The 21,463-nt window shown below is 33.5% G+C and overlaps 1 protein-coding gene across 3 annotated transcripts in view; it reads left to right on the top strand.

Annotated features, from left to right (window-relative positions):
* Positions 1 to 21,463, top strand: part of LOC126976956 (nose resistant to fluoxetine protein 6-like) — a 45,230-nt gene that overhangs the window by 11,986 nt on the left and 11,781 nt on the right. For 2 of the 3 annotated variants that reach the window (XM_050825566.1, XM_050825567.1), the window contains 5 exons: positions 2,378 to 2,559; positions 5,244 to 5,386; positions 6,438 to 6,606; positions 10,567 to 10,760; positions 17,245 to 17,365. In XM_050825566.1, coding sequence (XP_050681523.1) covers positions 2,378 to 2,559; positions 5,244 to 5,386; positions 6,438 to 6,606; positions 10,567 to 10,760; positions 17,245 to 17,365 — 809 coding nt within the window. Of the gene's footprint in view, positions 1 to 2,377; positions 2,560 to 5,243; positions 5,387 to 6,437; positions 6,607 to 10,566; positions 10,761 to 17,244; positions 17,366 to 21,463 lie in introns of those variants that run through there. The other variant, XM_050825568.1, reaches the window with a different exon arrangement.

Raw genomic sequence — 21,463 nt, forward strand, 5'->3', positions numbered from 1 at the left:
TACTACGCCCAAGTGGGCGTACTCGAGCCAGTCTGGAACGATGTGTGACGTTGACGTGCAACACGTTCTATAAAACTTCGCTTATAATTGAAAATAAATGCCGGGTTGCGTAGTTAAAATTTGTAAAAATTAATACTGCAAGAAATAAGACAGACACTTATACTTATACACTCACATATCATCAGTATTTTGTATTTTTTTAATTTCAATGGAAAATAACACGAAGGGTATGTTACAACATTTGAAAGATGCCATTGAGTATCAAGATGCGACGCACACAAGCATATAATAGTTGTTGTAATAAAAAAGGCTATTGTTCTTAGGTAGTGCAGTATCTAGTTGGAGCGCAGCGGAGACCAATCCTATATCTAAGAGTAATCAGTTGTTTTCAATGTTTTCTACCTTAGTGATTCATGGCATACTAGCTGCCCGGACAGACTTTGTTCTGTCAAAACTTAATAGTAAAAATTAATTAAAATATAACATATGTATTTCCTAGTGATCCCGTTATTTTATGTTTCAACATGATTTAGATATTTTAAAAGAAACCTTGTCCAGTTTTAAAAAGAATATTCTAACTGTGCTAAGAAAAAGAGAGACTTGAACGATTACAACTATTTAACAATAGCATTTTTATAATTTTGTAAATAAGTAATTTAGTAAATCTTAGTTATTTATTAACATTTTTTTTACTAGTACCTCTTTTTATTTTTATTTTGTATAATTTATTTTTCTCTACTGTACTTTAGTCTTAATTGTCATAAAATATTAATTTTCAGGAAACTCTAGGTCTAATTCAGTACTAACATCTCTTTGTAAACCTGAATCTTCGAAAAAAATCATTGTAATTTCATGCTGTAATGGGCCATAATGAACAATATTAAAAGTACAATATATTTAAGGTACTTAATTGTATAAGGATTAATTCTATAAATTGCTTATCGTAAATAAGCCATTATTCCTCGTAAAAAGTAAAGGATACAAAATGTTTATTGTGGGTTATCCATATATAGAGATAGACATATACCATCGCGGACTTTTTATAGACCTTTTTTAAGTTGTACAATGCTGTAGTACATTATTTTGATCTATCTCGTAGGCTTCAGCCATCATTTGCTATGTAAACGCAAAAAAAGTGTTCATTTACAATATCATATTAGAAACCTCTAAAATTATCAGTGTTTCTGTACTATATTATCCATGTATTATACATATAAATCTTCCTCTTCAATGACAATATCTATTTAAAAAAAGCCGCATCGCAATCCATTGCGTAGTTTTAAAGATCTAAGCATATTTTTCGTGTATTATATTCAGTCTGAAATAAATTATATAGAATTGCTTATTGTAGTGTAATACATAATTTTCACTAAGAATTCCACCTTCACACGACACGCTACAAGTTAAGATATCATCCCCAACATCTGGATATGTGGCGGTCTTGAACAGTGCGGTTTTCAAGGACCTTTCTTCCACGTAATACAAAGCTGTGGAATGGGCTTCCTTGTGCGATGTTTCCGGGTCGATAAGAGATGGCCTTCCTTAAAGGCCGGCAACGCTCCTGTGATTCTCTGGTGTTGCAAGATAATGTTAGCGGCGGTGATCACTTAATACCAGGTGACCCGTACGCTCGTTTGTCCTCTTCTTCCATAAAAATAAATGACTGGAGTTTACTCCTCAAGAACGATTGTCTTTGAACAGCTACTAAACAAAATCGAGTCCAATGGAGTCGGCTACAAACAGACATAAAGCAGAAGCTAATAAAAGCGTATTAATTAAAAAAATATATAGATATTATCAAAATAAAATAATAGGTCAGGTTAGTAATTGTCTATTTGGCGTGAAATGCGCTTTATATACTCCCCATCTTAATAATGTAAATAGCTCATATAAATTTGTATGAACTATATTGATAATTCAATATTTAATAAATACAAAGCACACATGTTTATATAATTATACAATAGATGTCATATTAATGTATGAATTGTAACTTACTTAGTACCCAGGTGCTTATCAGATTTTCCGGTACTATTATTTAAACCACTTTCTTCCACAATTTATAGAATTTTCACTTAACTTTATGAAACTATAATAATAAATCACTTTCAATAATATAATAAACCTTCAAAATATAAGAAAAGAAAAATGATCTTTGCTATCCGTACCTCTGCAATACAACTAATATAGGGACCGAGCGTCTAGACTGTCACGCCAACTGAAAAGTGAAAGGTGCGCGAGAAATGATGAGCACCAAAAACGTTACTATACCATTTGATGAGTAGGTTTTACTCTCCATATTTTGTCTCATACTGGGCGCCTTATATGAAAATCGAATCTTAAGGAGTAAACTCCAAAAATTCCTTTCATTTTACAGATGGAGTTATAAGTGTATTCTCTTTGCACCGAACGACGAAGAAGCTGTTGGCACCAGCAGGTGATGACGAAGTACCAAGTATTCACGGAGTCAGAGCTATTGCTACTCTAGCTCTTATCGTCGCTCACAAATTCCTTCCCGTAGCCTACACGCCCTTCACAAACAGAGTCAAACTGGCTGAGGTTTGTATACTTCTACTGCCACTAATATTAATATCGAAAGTTATGGTTTTGTACTACTTTGTATGCAAAAAATCTTTAACATAATCTATCCGATTTATAAGTTAACTGTTTTGAAGATAACTAACGAACTCAGAGAAAGTTAGCTATTGATTATACCAAATTATTTATAACATAGCAATTTTTAACCAATTAAGTGCTATTGGATGAAAAATTCTCTTACGGCCGTTCCCAATATACTATCTACAGATAGAGATAAATTTACTATCTTCTACTGTCAGTATTATTATTATTAATTATTATTATTATTGTCAATAATCTGTAGCTGTCCTAATATACCCACTAAGTCATTCTTATCGCTTTATATTGGGACGCGTGAATTGTAATTTCCACACAAATTTCTATTGCTGGTAAGCTATATGTTGACAGACAGCGTGTACGGATAAGGTGAGTTACCGTCGATAAGTTTATTGGGACAGAAAAGTCAACGATAGTTACGATTTTTATCTCAAGTAAGAGATAGACTGAATATTGGGAGCGACCGTGAAACAGCGATACGGGAAATTTCTATCTCCACTTAGGAAACAGGAACTTTTTAGATAAGGGTCTTTGATAACAAAACAAAAGTGCAAACAATTGAAAAACTTCTCGTCTGTTTCTTCATAATTTGTGACGTATGATACGGACGTATTGGGTTCATTATATTTGGCCGGGATCCAAGTGAGTTAGAGTAATTTGGCAGATCCGCTTGTAACATGAATTACTGACAATGTAATATCACTTCTTGTTATCCCTTATTTTGTTTACCATGCTAATGCCAAATTTATATTGGTAGTAAAAGTTCCGCATATAATGTGACTGGAAAGTCGCCCTTCCGTTTCATGGATGAAAAGTGAATTAAATTTCAAATCAATTTTAACATGCTAAGAATATACCACGAGTGAAATATTTAAACACTAGCTTCCGATTATTGACGGCTAATTACTGACAGTAGAAGGTAGTAATTTATCTCTATCTGTATATAGTATATTGGGAACGGCCGTTAATCAGCTCATCAGTTTTATAAGCATACTAACTGAGCCGACAGACGTTGTTCTGTACATAATAAATAAAGTACTCAATTGTATTTGTCTATAATATTTCATAACATCAAGAATTATTTCGTAAAATCTGCTCCCTGTTGTTATGAAGTTGCTTCATAGCAGAGGTGTCAAACCGTGCGTCAACAAATTCTCTCATAGAAAATATATGTCCATACAAAACAAATATTGGAAATAAAAATAATTATGGGTCCCAAATCGAAATAAAAACTATCATATCTCTCAAGTTGGACTAAACTGCACTCCATGAAGTAATCCCCATTAAAATCCGTTCATTACTTTAGGAGTTCACTGGAAACAAACATCAGGACACTGGATTTATACATATATATAAAGATTAAAATTTGTAAAGGCTTTACACAACACTCACCTTGGGAATATAGAGCCACTGTTGAACCATGTTATTTAATGATATTAATTATGCTAATACGAACACAGAGATAAGAAATACAGAAGAAGCAGGGTATTCTTTTTAGACCTAACGCCTAAGTGATTTCATATTTCAATTTTGAATAAAAATAATTGAATTTTTATGTATTGTGTTATATTGTTCTTTTATCCTTCAGTAAATTAATCACTACAGAACAAAGTTGATACAGGCCTCTTTGCAACAATTAATTAACGAGAGTTTATTTAATTAAAGACATTTAACTTGAAGTTTTGAGTAGGCGTTCAATTAACTCAAGTTTGAGTTTATTGAGATTCTCGAAACACTAGCAATAATATAATCTAACTTTGGTATTGAAATAATTGTATCTGATAAAAGTAATCAAGAATAACAATGAAGTTACCTTTGGTTACATTATTCGGTTATTGTTTTAATATACATAATAACTACATAGTATTAAACAAAGTCGCTGCGCTCTGTCTGTCCCTATGTACGCTTAGATCTACTACGAATAGATTTTTGATGCGGTTTTTTTAATAGATTTTATCAATAGATTTCACCTGATTCCTGCCGCCGAATTCCACCTTCGCACGACACGCCACAAGTTAGGATACCATCCACACCAGGACGATGATTTTTTTATGGAATAGGAGGACAAACGAGTGTACGGGTCACCTGGTGTTAAGTGATCACCGCCGCCCACATTATCTTGCAATACCAGAGGAATCACAGGAGCGTTGCCGGCCTTAAAGGAAGGTGTACGCGCTTATTTTGGAGGTACCCATGTCGTATCGTCTCGGAAACACCGCACAAGGAATCTCATTCCACAGCTTTGTAGTACGTGGAAGAAAGCTCCTTGAATACCGTACTATGGAGGACCGCCACACATCCAGATGGTGGGGATGATATCCTAACTTGTGGAGTGTCGTGCGAAGGTGGAATTCGGCGGCAGGAATCAGGTTAAACAGCTCTTCAGAACACTCCCCATGATATAAGTATATAAAGATCAAAAGCTCTTAACAGCATGAAATTAATCTTTCAAAGTATTGAAATCAATACCACAATGTCTATGGATTAACTAAAACTTTGATATCAATGTATTGTAGGCGTTAAAATTACTTTACTATTAATTCTTCATTGGTTAATGAGCTTGTTTCAAACTTATTTTGTGAGTTAATAACTATTTAATGTTAATATAGGTGGTGTCTTCTCCTCTTTGGTCTTGGTGCCGCGTTGGTTGGATTTTCACTGATTGCTTCCTGATGCTCAGTGGCGCCCTCTCTGCTTATCGTACGTCAGGGAGAACTAATGTTTTGGATAAATTGATGTCCAAATACATAAGGTATGATCGGCTAACGGCTTCATCCAACTATTTTAAAATAAAAATTTGCATTTTGAGTTTATATATGCTTACAATTTTCCCTGTTTCTTTTTAAAATAAAGCCAGCCATTTTAGTGATCAGCGGGATTAAACAGTCGAAGAGACAAAAATGTCTAAATTAGTGTTTTATTAAAAGTACTCCGTATCTTACTATAATACATATTTAATAAAAATCCGTTTACTTTTTAACCGACTTCGAAAAGGAGGAGGTTCTCAATTGCATTTTTTTAATGTATATACACCGATTAAGCTGAGATTTATGATCCAATTTTCGTGATTCTTCTTTTATTGCATGCGGAATGTTTGCCATTTGGTCCCTTTAACATTTGATCTAATTTGGCCCTGTAGTTTTTCATTTTATGAACATTTTTTTATTAATATTGTTGTTTAAGTGGATGATGTTAGTATAGTTTGTGAACTTTTGTTTAGGACTGTTCATTTATTATTTTTAAACTTTTTGCCGATAAGTGGGTCTTAGGCTACCTGTAATCATATTTAATATATATAAATAAATACGAACGAAATCTTATAATAAATTTATGACACTAAAAAGTAAAAAATAAAATAAAAACTTCCTTTGAAAAACAAGGAATTTTTATCGACATCTTCATATATTTTTTTATGAAAATAAGGGACGAGACGGGCAGGGAATTCAGCTGATGGTAATTGATATGCCCTACCCATCACAATGCAGTGCTACTCAGGATTCTTGAAAAACCCAAAAATTTTGAGCGGCACTACAATTGCGCTCGTCACCTTGAGACATATGATGCTGTGTCACATTTGCCCAGTAACTTCACTTGCTACGGCGCCCTTCAGACCGAAACACAGTAATGTTTACACATTACTGCTTCACGGCAGAAATAGGCGCCGTTGTGGTACTCATAATTTAGCTGGCTTCCTGTGCCAAGGAGCCTCCCACTGGTATCTGTCAGGCTGTCTATGGGAGATGTATAAGTCACAGTCCATCTAGTTGTATATGGAATGATCTAAGATTGGGATAAATTTTTAGGTTAACCCCAGCATTGCTAGCAGTGGTTTGGTTTTACGCGTATATCTGGGACAATATATCGGTGGGTCCTATGTGGGGCGGTTTGGTGACAAAGAACGCAGAGCTATGCCGATCTAGTTGGTGGTGGAATCTGTTCTATATGCAGAATTATTATGGACTGGAGGATATGGTATGTGATCAGTAAATAAACACAATTTATATATCTACGGAAAGCAAACACGCACTTATCTATACATATAAATAAAATTGGAGTGTCTGTTTGTAATATAGAAATAACCATTTTTAACTACATGTATATAAATATATATATGATACATACACCTAAATAATATATTTTACAATTTTTGTTTGTCTGTCTGTCTGTTTGTTTCGGCTGAAATCTGAAATGGCAGCTGATGCAATAAGGAGTAACTTACGCTACCTTTAATTATAGAACGGACTGGTAGGCGGAACGAAGTTCGCCGACTCAGCTAGTAAATTAATAATTATTAACAACGTTAATTCAAAACTTTCAGAAATCGATATTTTCAACGATAATTCATAAATATTAAAAAAAACGTACACATAATATTATATAGCTTGAATTCTGACGTACTTTCTCCAAGAAGTATAAATTGTTTTATTGAAGTATACCAACTAGATGTATAATTAAACATATACGTATAAGATAATAATACATAAGTGTTACTATTTACATATCTAAATTAAAGGTGCGCGCAACGTTAATAAACTAAAAAAACTAATGCTAGAAAACAAATTAGAAAAATAAAAGTAGTTAATTGACTACTAATTACTTATTTACTAATCTATATTTAGGCGTTTTAATGACAAGTATGTACGTATATCCTCATCATTAGAAAACCATGAAAATTATATCCTTTCGAGTACCGCCTCGTTACAAAATTCTGTTTGCTTTGTTCAACTCTCAGGTAGTGGTTTTGTTTTTCAAATTTTATTTGTGTAATAATCCTAAATGAGGGTTATCACTTTAAAAACATAACATATTGCTTAGATTTACAAGAGCGACATCTCAAGTCAATTTTCCTAACATGCAAATATTGGGGTTGAGCAGGTTATTAACTGTAAAGTAGATCCTGTAGATGAAGCCACAACCTGTGAGTTGAACAAAGCAAACAGAATTTTATAACGAGGCGGTACTCGAACGGTTAACTCAGTTGGTTAGAGCACCGCACGGAACGCCGGAGGTCGTGGGTTCGAATCCCGCATCGTTCATAAACTTTTGTTTTTCTAATTTTATTTGTGTATTAATCCTAGAAGTGAGGGTTATCACTTTAAAAACATAACATATTGATTATATCCTTACTTAATATAAATTTAGTACATAGACATTTTTGACTGTATAAGCCACACTGTTACATCGAATGATGTGTTCATCTTTAATTGTTACATATATCAGAATAGAACCTACTATAACTTTAAAAAGTAGAGGCTTCTTTGTACAGGATGCCAGCTAGATTATTGGTACCACAACGGTGCCTATTTCTGCCGTGAAGCAGTAATGTGTAAATATTACTGTGTTTCGGTTTGAAGGGCGCCGTACCTAGTGAAATTACTTTGCAAATGACACTTACCATCTTGTCTCAAGGTGACGAGCACTGTTGTAGTTCCGAACAGAACTTTTGTGTTTTTCAATAAGCTTGAGGGGCGCTGCATTGTTATGGCAGGGCGTATCAATTACCATCAAATGAAAGTCCTTCTAGTGTCGTCTTTTATTTTTATAAAAAAAAATAGAAATGCCGATATGTAATGTTGATGAGTCTACGATTCCCGGCTTAATGTTACTAAAATAGGAATCCTGCTTATTGAATGAATTGAACTCTATGATTGAATTGAAGGTTTGGCGAAGCAGTAGTTTGTAAAGACTCTTAGGCGGCATTGCATTTTATTTGACAGGGCGTATCACTGACCATTAGGTGAACGTCTTGTTTTTCTCAAAATCTACTATCATAAAAATATGTTATTTTTTATGATAGCAAAAATTTAAGATCATGTCTAGATAATAATTAAAATAATAATATTGACACACTTTTACACAAATTATCTTGCCCCAGGTTAAGCATATATAGCCTGTGTTATGGGTTACAAAACAACGATATATGTAATACAATATACTTACTTAAACATACATAAATTCATATAAACATACATAAATACATATAAACATCCATACCTCGAAAACAAACATCCATATTCATCATATAAATGCTTGCACCTACCGGGATTCGAACCCAGGACCTCTAGCTTAGTAGGTAGGATCGCTAACCACTCGGCTATACAGGTCGGACAATAGATAGACTATGACACCAAACGGCACAAATATGTAACGGCCGTTCTCAATATTCAGTCTATTTCTTACTTGAGATAAAAATCGTAAATATCGTTGACTTTTCTGTTCCATTAAACTTATCGACGGTAACTCACCTTATTCGTACACGCTGTCTGTCAATGGGACGACCGCGACGTATAGCTTACCAGCGATAGAAGTTTGTAATTTCAATTCACGCGTCCATTGGGAATATACCCGATAGTCTTAAATTCTTATCGCCTTATCAATATAAGAATTTAAGACTATCGGGTATATTGGGACAGTTTCAGATTATTGACTCCTAATTACTGACAGTAGAAGGTAGTGATTTATCTCTTTCTGTAGTTAGTATATTGGGAACGGTCGTAAAATTCACTGAGACCGACATATTTGCGACGTTTGCTGTCTACTGTATATTGCATTAAATATATCTTTGTCTTGTACCCATAGTACAGGCTATGCCAAGCTTGGGTTCAAGATAATTTGTGTAAAAGTGTGTAAATATTCTTAGTATATTATATATTAAATAAGCTAAGATATAAATTATGATCTGTACGTCATATATTTATGTATAGCAATATCCTTTACGTTACAATGATGAGAGTAAGCGACAGGCGTTACAATTTTAAATTATGATAAGAAAAAAAAATTGGGTTGACTACATTATTTACAATTATATTCTTTTGGCACGGACGAGTAAAAAAAGAAGGACTCAGCGCCGTGATATTAGCAAGTGAAGCACCGTTATGCTAGTGTGTGTGCGGTTACGGGGGATATTTACACAATTTTTTCTCCCTTAAATAATCATATATCGCCACAAATACTTATATAGTATCGCTATTACACTTTTTCACAACGCACGACGGCATTTTTAAAATATTTTATTGAGACGCAAACTGATCTGTTACAGACGATGTACAATTCTCATAATGGCCGCCTTTCAGCCTGTAGTAGTGTAAGTGCGTGCGTGGGGCTATGTATTTACACGTTAATCGGCTTGTTTTGGTGCTACACTGTTATGTAAGGTTCTTTTGGCTATAGTTTTTCCAATCTCTTAGGGATAGCTTCTTAAGGCAATTATGTCAAAATATTTTTTTTTACATAGAAATACTGATTTACATCACGGAAGTACACCTTAGGGCTTAGTACTTCAGAAGACTGTATACAAATAAATTCATAAGACTAAATAAGAAAAAAAAATAAAATAAAATACTGGCTTCTTCAACTGAACCTTTCATACAATTTTGCACGTACAGTTTATCTTGTTTGAACGATGGCTGGTCCGTGCGTCAGCTCGTGAACAGGTGCTGCTTGTGGTGCCAGGAAGTCTGTTACAGTTAATAAATCATTGTATTTGATGGATGCAAATACTAATTATGACAGTAATGACGACCATCATGTTCACGAAGCATCCTTACACAAACAATGAATTCAAGCTCTAAAGATTGATGCAGCATCTTACAAACTTTTTACTTAATGAAAATAAGGGACGAGACGAGCAGGACGTAAGCTGATAGAAATTGATACGCCCTGCCCATTACAATGCAGTGTCGCTCAGGATTCTTGACAACTCAAAAAATCTGAGTGTCACTATAATTGCGCTCGTGCCCTTGAGATATAAGAATATTTTAAGTCTCATTTGCCCAGTAATTTCACTGGCTAAGGCGCCTTTCACAATAATACTTACACATTACTGTTTCACGGCAGAAATAGTTGTGGCACCCATAATCTAGCCGGCATCCTGTGCAAAGGAGCTTCCCATGTTATCATAATAATCGTAGTGTATTATACAATTGATTTCAGTGTGCTCCTCAAACGCACCAGCTCGCTCTGGATATGCAGCTGTCTCTATTCGGCAGCGTTATTCTCTGGATGATGCAATCGGAGATCGTGGGGTCGAAGCTCATCATCCCTCTCATCCACATGGCAGCTGCCTACTCCCGATACTCCACCTTCAAAGAACATCGGCTGACTATGATAGCATACCATGGCGTTAGGTTTGTACTAACATGATTTATATTTTACTAGCTGACCCGGCAAACGCTGTTTTGCCATATAATTTATTTTTAATGTTCGACGGTTTTTTCTCCGACGTATTTTACAAATACAACTACTATGAAAAAGTCTTTTCATTTTTGGGGTAAATATAAAGCATATATATGACACAAAAATTTGGCTTTCTATTGGTAACAGAATTTTCTAAATCGGTTCAGTAGATCCTGAGATAAAGGCCGGCAATGCTCTTGTGATTCATCTGATGTTGCAAGAGAATGTGGGTGGCCGGTGATTACTTACAGAATACCAGGTGGCCTTTACGCTCGTTAGTCAAACGACTTAAGAGTGACTAGTGACTAAAGAGTAATAAAGACTAAAAAAAATTATAGTATTAAAAAAAACTAAAAACACGCTTTATATAAAATTCAACTAAAAAATAGAAAATAAATTTTAATAAATTTAAATTGAAAATAGTGTAAAAATATATTTCATTATAAACAAAAGCGTGGGGTGTAGAAGAATTATTATTTTAATAATATCTTAAAAAGCACCCCACGCTTTTTTTTTACATAGAAATATATTTTTTTTATAATAATTCTTCTACAACCCACGCTTTTGGTTATAATGAAATATATTTTTTTATACTATTTTCAATTTGAATTTATTAAAATTTATTTTCTATTTTTTAGTTGCATTTTATATAAAGCGTGTTTTTGAGTTTTTTTAAAACAATTATTTATTTTTAATTTTTAAGTTAAATTTTTTAGATTGAATGTAGGGATTTTAATTTCTGCGAATAAAAATATTTTAGTTAATTGGAAGATCACTTAATTCAGCGCCATCTATTCGCTTCTAAACGAATTAAATACTATAATTTTGTGGAACTGTCTTGACATGTCGCGCGGTTCCTTTGTAGCTTACAATAAATTACTAGATGGTGCTTATTAGTGATTTATTTATTCTAAAATTATATAAATTGGCAAAAATCTTATTTTGCATACTGAATAATGGAATAATCTTGTCAAATTAGTGTAATGTCATCGGTCCTCGATAAATCTACAAAGTTTGAACAAAATCTAGCCGTTTAAAGTGGGTCAAAATCGCGCCCAAAGAAGTCGGTTACAAACATACAGGTGAAGCTAGTAAAAAGCGTGTAAAAAAGATTACCGTCTAGAAAATTGTGACGATGATTTTAAATGAAACAAAGTATTATCTTTTTCTTCAATTTTTCATATTATTCTGCCATTCGGGACGGAGGCAAATTCAACAAATTACAAATCACATTTTATAAAAGTATCCTGACTGCTGACCCGACAGTCGCTGTTCTGTCAATAGAAAAAAAAATGATTAACATATCATCACGTATTCGGGAAAAATGTAGTAAAGCAATCGGCACTGAATGATTTAATTACTCGTATATGTAAGTTATAAAAAGGATTAATATAGTATTTGTGTAAGCTTGAACATTACCGATTTATAATTGCCACTTTTAAAGTATTAAAATGGTTATAGTATATCTTTGGGATATAGATATATGCCATCTCGGATTTTCCTATAGAAATATATATAAGACTAGCTGATCTAGCAAACGTTGTATTGAAATAAAAATTAATAAAAAAAAAATAAAAAAAGGGGTAAAAATATATGTAGGTCGATTCTCAGACCTACCCAATATGCACATGCATTTCGGAGGAGTTTGATAACAAACGTGATATGAGAATTTTATATATTAGATACACAATTCCAACATACATTATTTTGTTATATGTCAAAGGGCTTAGACAGCACTTTCGTTGAAAGCTCGGCTTAATTTTTTCGGACACCTCCAACAAATATCGTTAATGTATACAAACATGTACAAAAAACGTAACAAATTATATAGTAAAACCTTCCTCGAGAATCATGCTATCTATATGAAAACAGCATGAAATCGGTGCAATAGTTTTTGAGTTTATCGCGAACAGACAGACAGACGCGACGGATGATACTGTTTTGTAAAATGTAGTGACGAATGATTACAGATATTAAGTTGCTTTTAATGTCTTGTGTGCTAACTTTATAACAGCGTATAAAATGGTGGTCTCATGCCGTTGCCATATGGCAACGTGAGCAGACAAGATAGAGATGACAGTGTTTTCAAAAAGCAAAGGTTTCTAATCCACGTCAGCAAATCTATAAACGATCAATGTAATTTTAAATGAGCGTATTTCAATTATTAATGTATGCCGACCTTTCTATGATCCGCTTTAAGCAAAATGCACGACAAAACCTCGCATGTAAATATTGAATAGTAAAACTTAAATATACCGCGAAACAACCGTGATGACATAACATATAATTTTGGTTGTTAATTGTGCGCAAAATAGATGTTATTTGTAATGGAAATAATAACTAATAATTGTAGCTGTCTTGTAGATAAATACATATTACATTGTGTTGTTATGTTAGTGTTAAATATATTTTACGAAACAATAAGAATAAAAATTGACACACTTCGTTAGGCATACATGGGGCACACTAAAACTTTTGCACATCTATCGGAACTATTTGAATTTCGAATGTTATATTTTTTGAAACGTTGCAACCTTCTTAGTAATAAAAAAAAACAATTGGCGGGAAATAATTTATCAATTGCCTCCTCTAACTTTCAGTTTATCCGGTCTCTAGCTACTCTCATCCAGCCTGGTCGTGCTATCCTTTTAAAATCGTCCTCCCATCTTTTGGATACCATTCTGTAACGGTTTTGTCCATTTCCACTTTTGCTTTAGACATATCTTGTGTGCGTTTTTTAATTATGTCTGACTCTTACGGCCTTACAAATAAACTTGTTATAAAGTTATAACTAAGCATATACAAAGAATATGCAAAATGTTTACAATATCGTTGACAACACTGTCAATACAATGATAATTCTGAAGTTTTCCGAATGACAAGCAGTCTTGCAAATAAACGCGGGAAACGTTATACGTCCGAACAAACCATTCGTAAGCGAAATGTCTATTTGTAAACATTTTGCATTTTCTTGGTTTATGATTAGTTAGTTATAACTTTATGCCAATTTTCTTTGTAAGGCCGTTAGTGTTCTCTAACTTTTTCTTGTCTCCTAACTCCAATTACGCTTGTTTATTATTATAATATACATACTTAAATATACAAAAATATATTCATAAGTATCAAAATACGTTTACACCTACCGGATTAACTAATGATTCTAAATTCTATGCGAATCCATGAATCCTTAGTTAGTGACTCTGAGAGTCACTTACCACTGGGCTATGAGCTGGTCAATATTGGAATACAAACGAACAGTCACGTGGATGGAAGTGATAATTGGTAAAACATCCCTGGACTCAAACCCAGAGCCAACTGGCCAATTTCACATGCAACCTTTCAAGATGTTTTTTTCTTGACCGTTAAGCATATATGAATTCGTAAAACTCTGGAAAACCATATTGGATTTACTTTTCTTATACAAAAGTATTAACAGCGTTTATGACTCCTTTGCTGTGTCTATGTTTAATTTTAGAGTGCATAAATGCCAACGTGAACTCGTAAACTTATTTGAAAAACCTTCTCGCAGAACTATTTTGGGGACCAATTCATCTGTGTCGCGATTATGCGACATAATAAACGATTATAAATGCTTAAACCTATTCAGAGATTCGCTGCCGAGATCACAAAAATATATTATATATAATAAATATGTATTCTTGATTTGTTTTGTGTATAATGACTTGTTTGGTAGAGTTTGTTCATTTCTTAACTTCTTTACATCATAGAATGGTTGTTTTAATTTATACTAATTTTATGTAAATATTTCACACATATTTTCGCAATCGGTAATCACCTTAAAATGTAATCTATACTAATATAATAATATACATAATATATAATATTATAAGGCTGCAGTGTTTGTTTGTTTGTTTGAACGCGCTAATCTCTGGTACTACTGGTCCGATTTGAATGATTCTTTCAGTGTTGGGTAGTCCATTTATCGAGGAATGCTATAGGCTATGTTTTTTTTTCAAAATTAGGGATCCGTAATAAAATTGCTATTTTGTAACACAAGGTATAAAATCGAAAACCTATTTTTGCGTGCGCTGCAAAAACTATTGACAATAGAACAAAATGATGTACAGGCTATAATATAGGCAATATTTTATTACTTATAAAACTATCGCGCGAATTATACTTTATATGGCAAAAAATCGTTTGCCGGGTCAGCTAGTTTAATAATAAGACCTTTGTAACTTAGCATTATTATTAATGTTATATTGTAATTACTATTGGTGAATCTAAGTAAATAAAACCATAAACACATACGTATGTGGTAGGTGAGTTTCTAACGGGCGCCTCCCGGAAGGTCGCGGCACTAAACTTTGCATCAAAGACTCTCTATGCATAGATCCAGCCATTTAGATATATATGCACTTTTTTCAAACAACCATGTTGAAAATTATCTAAGAGAAAGATTAAAAAAAAATAATAGACCTACTTATTTATTAAATAATACTTCAACAGTGGGAGGCTCCATTGTACACGATGCCGCCTAGATTATTCGTACCACAATGGTGCCTATTTCTGCCGTGAAGCATTATTGTGTTTCGGAATGAAGGTCGCCGTAGCTAGTGAAATTACTGGGCAAATGAGACTTAACATCTTATGTCTCAAGGTGACGAGCGCAATTGTAGTACCACTCAGAGTTTTTGGGTATTTAAAGAATCCTGAGCGGCACTGCACTGTAATGGGCAGGGTGTATTCATTATCATCAGCTGAACGTCCTGCTCGTCTCGTCCCTTATTATCATAAAAAAATTATTTACCACCAGTTGACCTGTTGACTTCTAATTAAAAAGAAAAAATACTTAATTATATTATTAACTTTTAATCTACGGCGTTATCAAAGCTATTATGCATAATATAACACTAATTAAGAGTTCTTATCTTTATTCAACATTCTATTCGTATGCAAAATAATTAATAACTAGGTCATAGCATTCGCAATTTAAAAATAATAATTTGTGCATAGATTTTTCAATGTCGGATACAACACGTGTAATTTGACATAATATTAGCTGACTTGTATGTTCATAGACACATAAGCGAATTTGCTAGAAACTGTCATAACCATAATGTTAACAAAAATAATTTTATAATACCTACTATTCGGCTAACGGCCGTTACCAATATACTATCTACAGATAGAGATAAATTACTACCTTCTATTGTCAGTAATTAGCTGTCAATAATCTGAAGCTGTCTAAATATACCCGATAAGTCATTCGCACATCGCCTTATATTGGGACGAGTGAATTGCAATTTCCATACAAACTTCTATCGCTGGTAAGCTATACATTGACAGATAGCGTGTACGGATAAGGTGAGCTATCGTCGATAAGTTTATTGGGACAGAAAAGTCAATGAAAGTTACGATTTTTATCTCAAGTAGGCCATAACCGGAGAAAGACTGATGTCTTTCTGATGACTTTAATACTTTTAATTTACATTCAACAATAATGGTGGGAACGGCCGTAAGTCGAGTAAGTAAGTCTTTTGTGGGGCGATGTATATGCACTTTCAACAAGATCCCAGAAAATGTTCAAAACAAATTTATTACGAAATTCAAAAAAATTGTTAAAAAATGGTTTTGTGGGTTACTATAACATAAATGAATTTCTTATTGATACCATAGATCGGGAATAGAGCGTCCGCCCTCAGGCTATTAAATAATAAGTTTAATTGGACGATGTTACTTTGTAACTATATTTTTTATAAAAAAAAAACAAGCTCGCTGTGTTTATTGCGCCCGTTCTTCTCAGGTCTGAGGCATACTTTTTGGAGTAGTTCTTAGTGTTTTATTTCATCAAGTGGACGTTATTCCAAAAAACGTTCCAAACCACAATCATGTCGAAATTGAGCACAACTGGTCACGCGATTCATATTAACGGACTGACAAAAAATGGCAGCCCTTCTGTCAGTCTTTAAATGACATCATGACTTAGTAGCCCAACCCATATGTATGGAATACACTAATATTTATTAAACATTAAACACGAATTCCTTAAAATGTGATGTTTGTGGCTTGGAACGTTTTTTTTTTTATGAAAATCAGGGACGAGACGAGCTCGACGTTCAGCTGATAGTAATTGATATGCCCTGCCCATTACAATGCAGTGTTGCTCAGGATTATTGAAAAACCAAAAACTCTGAGCAGCACTACAACTGCGCTCGTCACGTTGAGACGTAAGATGTTAAGTCTCATTTGCCCAGTAATTTCTCTAGCTACGGCGCCCTTCATACCGAACCACAGTAATGCTTACACGTTACTGCTTCACGGCAGAAATCGGCACCATTGTGGCACAAGATGGGCTGATGATCTGGTCAAGATCGCCGGAATACTTTGGAAGGCCATTGTCCAGCATTGTCCACTGCTTCACGTCTTCCGGCTGAAAACGAATGATAATGAAAAATTTTATTATACTTCCAGCGTCAGTCAACTCTACAGAACGGGCCGCATGAGTTACACATCCGTCTTCCATCGAAGTACCTCGTACCTAATTGGAATCAGCCTGGGTTTGATGCTCAGGAAGCCAGCACCTGTCTCTAAGGTAATCCGCACCATTATTTAATATTCATCCAGAATTTATTATTATTACGTTATTTTCTCAAATATTACAATAAATCACGGACTAGTAAAAAAAGAAGGACTCCGCGCCGCGATATTAGCAAGTGAAGCACCTTTATGCTAGTGTGTGTGCGGTTACGGGGGATACCATTTACACAATTTTTTCTCCCTTAAATAATCATATATGGCCTCAAATACTTTTATAGTATCGTTTTTACACTTATTCACAACGCACGACGGCATTTTTAAAATATTTTATTGCGACGCAAACTGATCTGTCACGGCCGATCGTCTTGTATTAGTGTAAGTGTATGCGTGGGGCTATGTATTTACTCGTTTATCGGCTTGTTTTGATGCTTCACTGTTATGTAAGGTAACACGGAGTCCTTCTTTTTTTACTCGTCCGTGCAATAAATAGTAGTAGAAGTTTAAATTGATATGTTTCTAAATTATATTATTTACATACAGGTAGCAAAGACAGCTAAACTGGTATGAACTGTGTTTCAGCTTTCAGTGACCTCTCTTCGATATCAGACATAAATATATTAATAGTCAAATCCTTAGATCATGTTTTATCTTTATATACATACACATATATATATAAGAGATTTCCACGTATAGAGTCACTCATCACGATATCTCTGGAACCATAGAGATTTGAAATTTGGTAGAAATATTCCTTTCGCCGAGTAGAGATCAGCTAAGAACGGATTTAAAGAAATTCCATCCGCAAGAGTTTTTTTATAACAGATCGTCTGTTGGGTCCGCTAGTATATATATAAGAGATTTCCATGTATATAGTCATTCATCACGATATCTCTGGAACCATCAGAGCTAAAGACTTGACATTTGGTAGGAATATTCTATTCACCGAGTAGAGGTCAGCCAAGAACGGATTTTCCAAAATTCCAACCGCAAGAGTTTTTTTTATTATGAACAGAACTACGTCTGTCGGATCAGCCAGTAGTCTATATAGACGTACTTTATACCCCACGACGTCGTTCGCGTACGTATTTTTACACCTTGGGTTACATTACTGGACTTTTAGTAGGAATCCTTAATTTTTTGAAAATGTAATATAGCCCATACCACTCGGGGATAATGTAGCTTCCCAACAGTGAAAGAATTATTCAAATCGGTGCAGTAGTTGCGGAGCCTATTCAATGCAAACAAAAAAACAATCAAATCTTTCCTCTTTATTATATTAGTATAGATGAGTGCTGTACTCGAAAAAATAGCCAACACAACAATCACTCACTAATAACATTAAATATTTATGCTAAATAAAATTAAACTTAAGTGTAATTGTATTCACAGGCAACGACGACATGAAAATATTACAAGCAACACATAAATTTTAAATTTTGGTTGTGCAACATAAAAACTAATGAAATATAATTAGTATCAGCTATACAGTGAAATTTAATTAAAATGAACAAAACTTATTTTACTAAAAGCAGGACTTAAATATTACATAAAAATCATAATTTTTGTTGAACAGCAAATTATATTCGTGTCTAGTTTAAAATTTTATAAATTTTTCGATATTAAGCCCGATATATTCTATTAAGAGTACGAAAGTGACCTAGGTATAGGTATTTATAGGTATTTCTAGGTATTTATCCAAATGTTTTGAGTTTTCCTTAGTGTTTATTCCGTCAATATTTGTCTTAAAACAATTCGACACGTGTTTCGCCTCTACACGAGGCATCCTCAGGACATGTTGACTCGCCAAACTCTGGCACGAGAACTTGTCTCGTGGCGAAGAGGCGAAATACGTGTCGAATTGTTTAAAGACAAATATTGGCGGAATTAACACTAAGGAAAACTCAAAATATTTGGATAATTATGGATTTCCGTAACGCCTACTTCAATAAATTTTCTTTGCAGTGTTTTAACATTTCGTGTTTTCTTAATCTCGGGAGTATCAAAGGTAATATATTAATTAGAGAGAGAATATCGAGACAGTCAATTCCACTGTTAATAATTTTATATCTATACTAATATTATAAAGCTGCAGTGTTTGTTTGTTTGTTTGAACGCGCTAATCTCTGGTACTACTGGTCGGATTTGAATGATTCTTTCAGTGTTGGGTAGTCCATTTATCGAGGAAGGCTATAGGCTATGTTTTTTTTTTCAAAATTAGGGATCCGTAATAAAATTGCTATTTTGTAACACAAGGTGTAAAATCGAAAACCTATTTTTGCGTGCGCTGCAAAAACTATTGACAATAGAACAAAATGATGTACAGGCTATAATATAGGCAATATTTTATTACTTATAAAACTATCGCGTGAATTATACTTTATATGGCAAAACAACGTTTGCCGGATCAGCTAGTTAAAAGATACAATCCAATATATTCCTCCTATCATATATCATAACATCATCATAGTATTGTAAATATAGATATAACATTTGTTTTGTTCTTTCGAATATCGCAAAACACTGGTTTTGTACATTTTCTGGGATCGGTTAAGGTTGTTACTAAATTATAAAGATCTTATAATAAAATAATGAATAAATAGTGAAGGAAATGAATTTAAGCTATCAATGCTGCTTTGGAAACGGTTCTTTGTGAGAGTAAAACCTTTTATAACCGACTTCAAAAAAGGAGGAGGTTCTCAATTCGTCGACTGGGTGAACCGATTTTGATAATTCTTTTTTTATTTGAAAGCTGGTGTTTCATTCATTGTCCAATTTGGTCAAGATCTGACAATGGCATCCATGAGGAAACCATAAAAGTCTTATACGAGTATTGACGACCCATATAGCGCAGTGGTCAGTGAACCTGCCCACTAAGCTGCAAAGATAGATGCAAACATTTATATGATGAATATGTATGTTTGTTTCCGAGTCATGGATGTTAATATGTTTTTATGTATGTTTCAGTAAGTATACTGTATTGAATATATCGTTGTTTTATACCCATAGTACATACTATGTCTAGTTTGGGCCAAGATTATTTTTGAAGAAATTTCTTTGATGTCGGTTGTTTTTTGTTAAAAAAAAAATTAAACTATACTTTGTACTATGTCATTGTTATAGTTATAAAATAATCTTAGTATAGTACCACAACCTCCGATCGTAACGCAATCCTGCTGCTGAGTGACTGGTACTTAATTGTAAATGTGGTTTACCCTTAAATCTATCATATATCCTACTCTCCTGATGTCCTACAATTAGTAATTATCTATTTCTTATTTCTAGTATTTCAACAATGAAAATAACGTCTGACCAAAAAAAATAGCGAATGTGTATTAAATATTCATAAATCTACGGACAGTGAACACTCAAAATAATTTATTTTTTATTGTATATGCATGCAGAATGAGCAAGTCCCTGTTATAGATAAACTACATTTAAAATTTACCAAAATTAACAAGAATATAAATTATTTTAATTGAAACCACAGACCTTATTAGCATTTAGTCACATGCTTCCATGAACAACTAAATGGTGAGTCAATACTAAGCCACGGAATACCCATTGAACACAGAAAACAAGATAATGTAAAAAACCCATCATAAACATCTTACGTTACGGTAAAGTGATTTATTTTATTTTATTAGGGAAGTTTACACTTTACATTCATGTAAGATTTACATCCACAAACACAATTCAGTTGAAACATATGAATAAGGCCGATTAAAGGTACAAATTGGAATTAAAAAAATACTATTAAGTTTATAATAGTAAGTTTAATCTAGCGCCAACATGTAATATTTACTAACACCTAGTACTTTATATGTTACAAGCAAATAAATCCATTTCAATATTGTACAGTAGTACATATCACTATTGTACAAAATACTACATAAATTACAGCTTCTAAATTCAAAATCAAATATATTAACATCAGCGTAGAGCCACGTAGAGCAGTCATTGGCAAATAAAAGAAATGAACAACTGTTGCTTCTCAATATATTATTGATAATGTTCCATATGTTCATGAGCTCATTGAGGAATTTTCTGTGACAATCATAATGTTAACACGAGGAACAAACATACACTTGTATACGATTAAGTCGAGTTTGTAATTCTTTTACTAGGCGATGTATACGCTTTTACAATATGATCC

This window comes from Leptidea sinapis, chromosome 43 (assembly GCF_905404315.1).
Source record: "Leptidea sinapis chromosome 43, ilLepSina1.1, whole genome shotgun sequence".
Classification (NCBI taxonomy): domain Eukaryota; kingdom Metazoa; phylum Arthropoda; class Insecta; order Lepidoptera; family Pieridae; genus Leptidea; species Leptidea sinapis.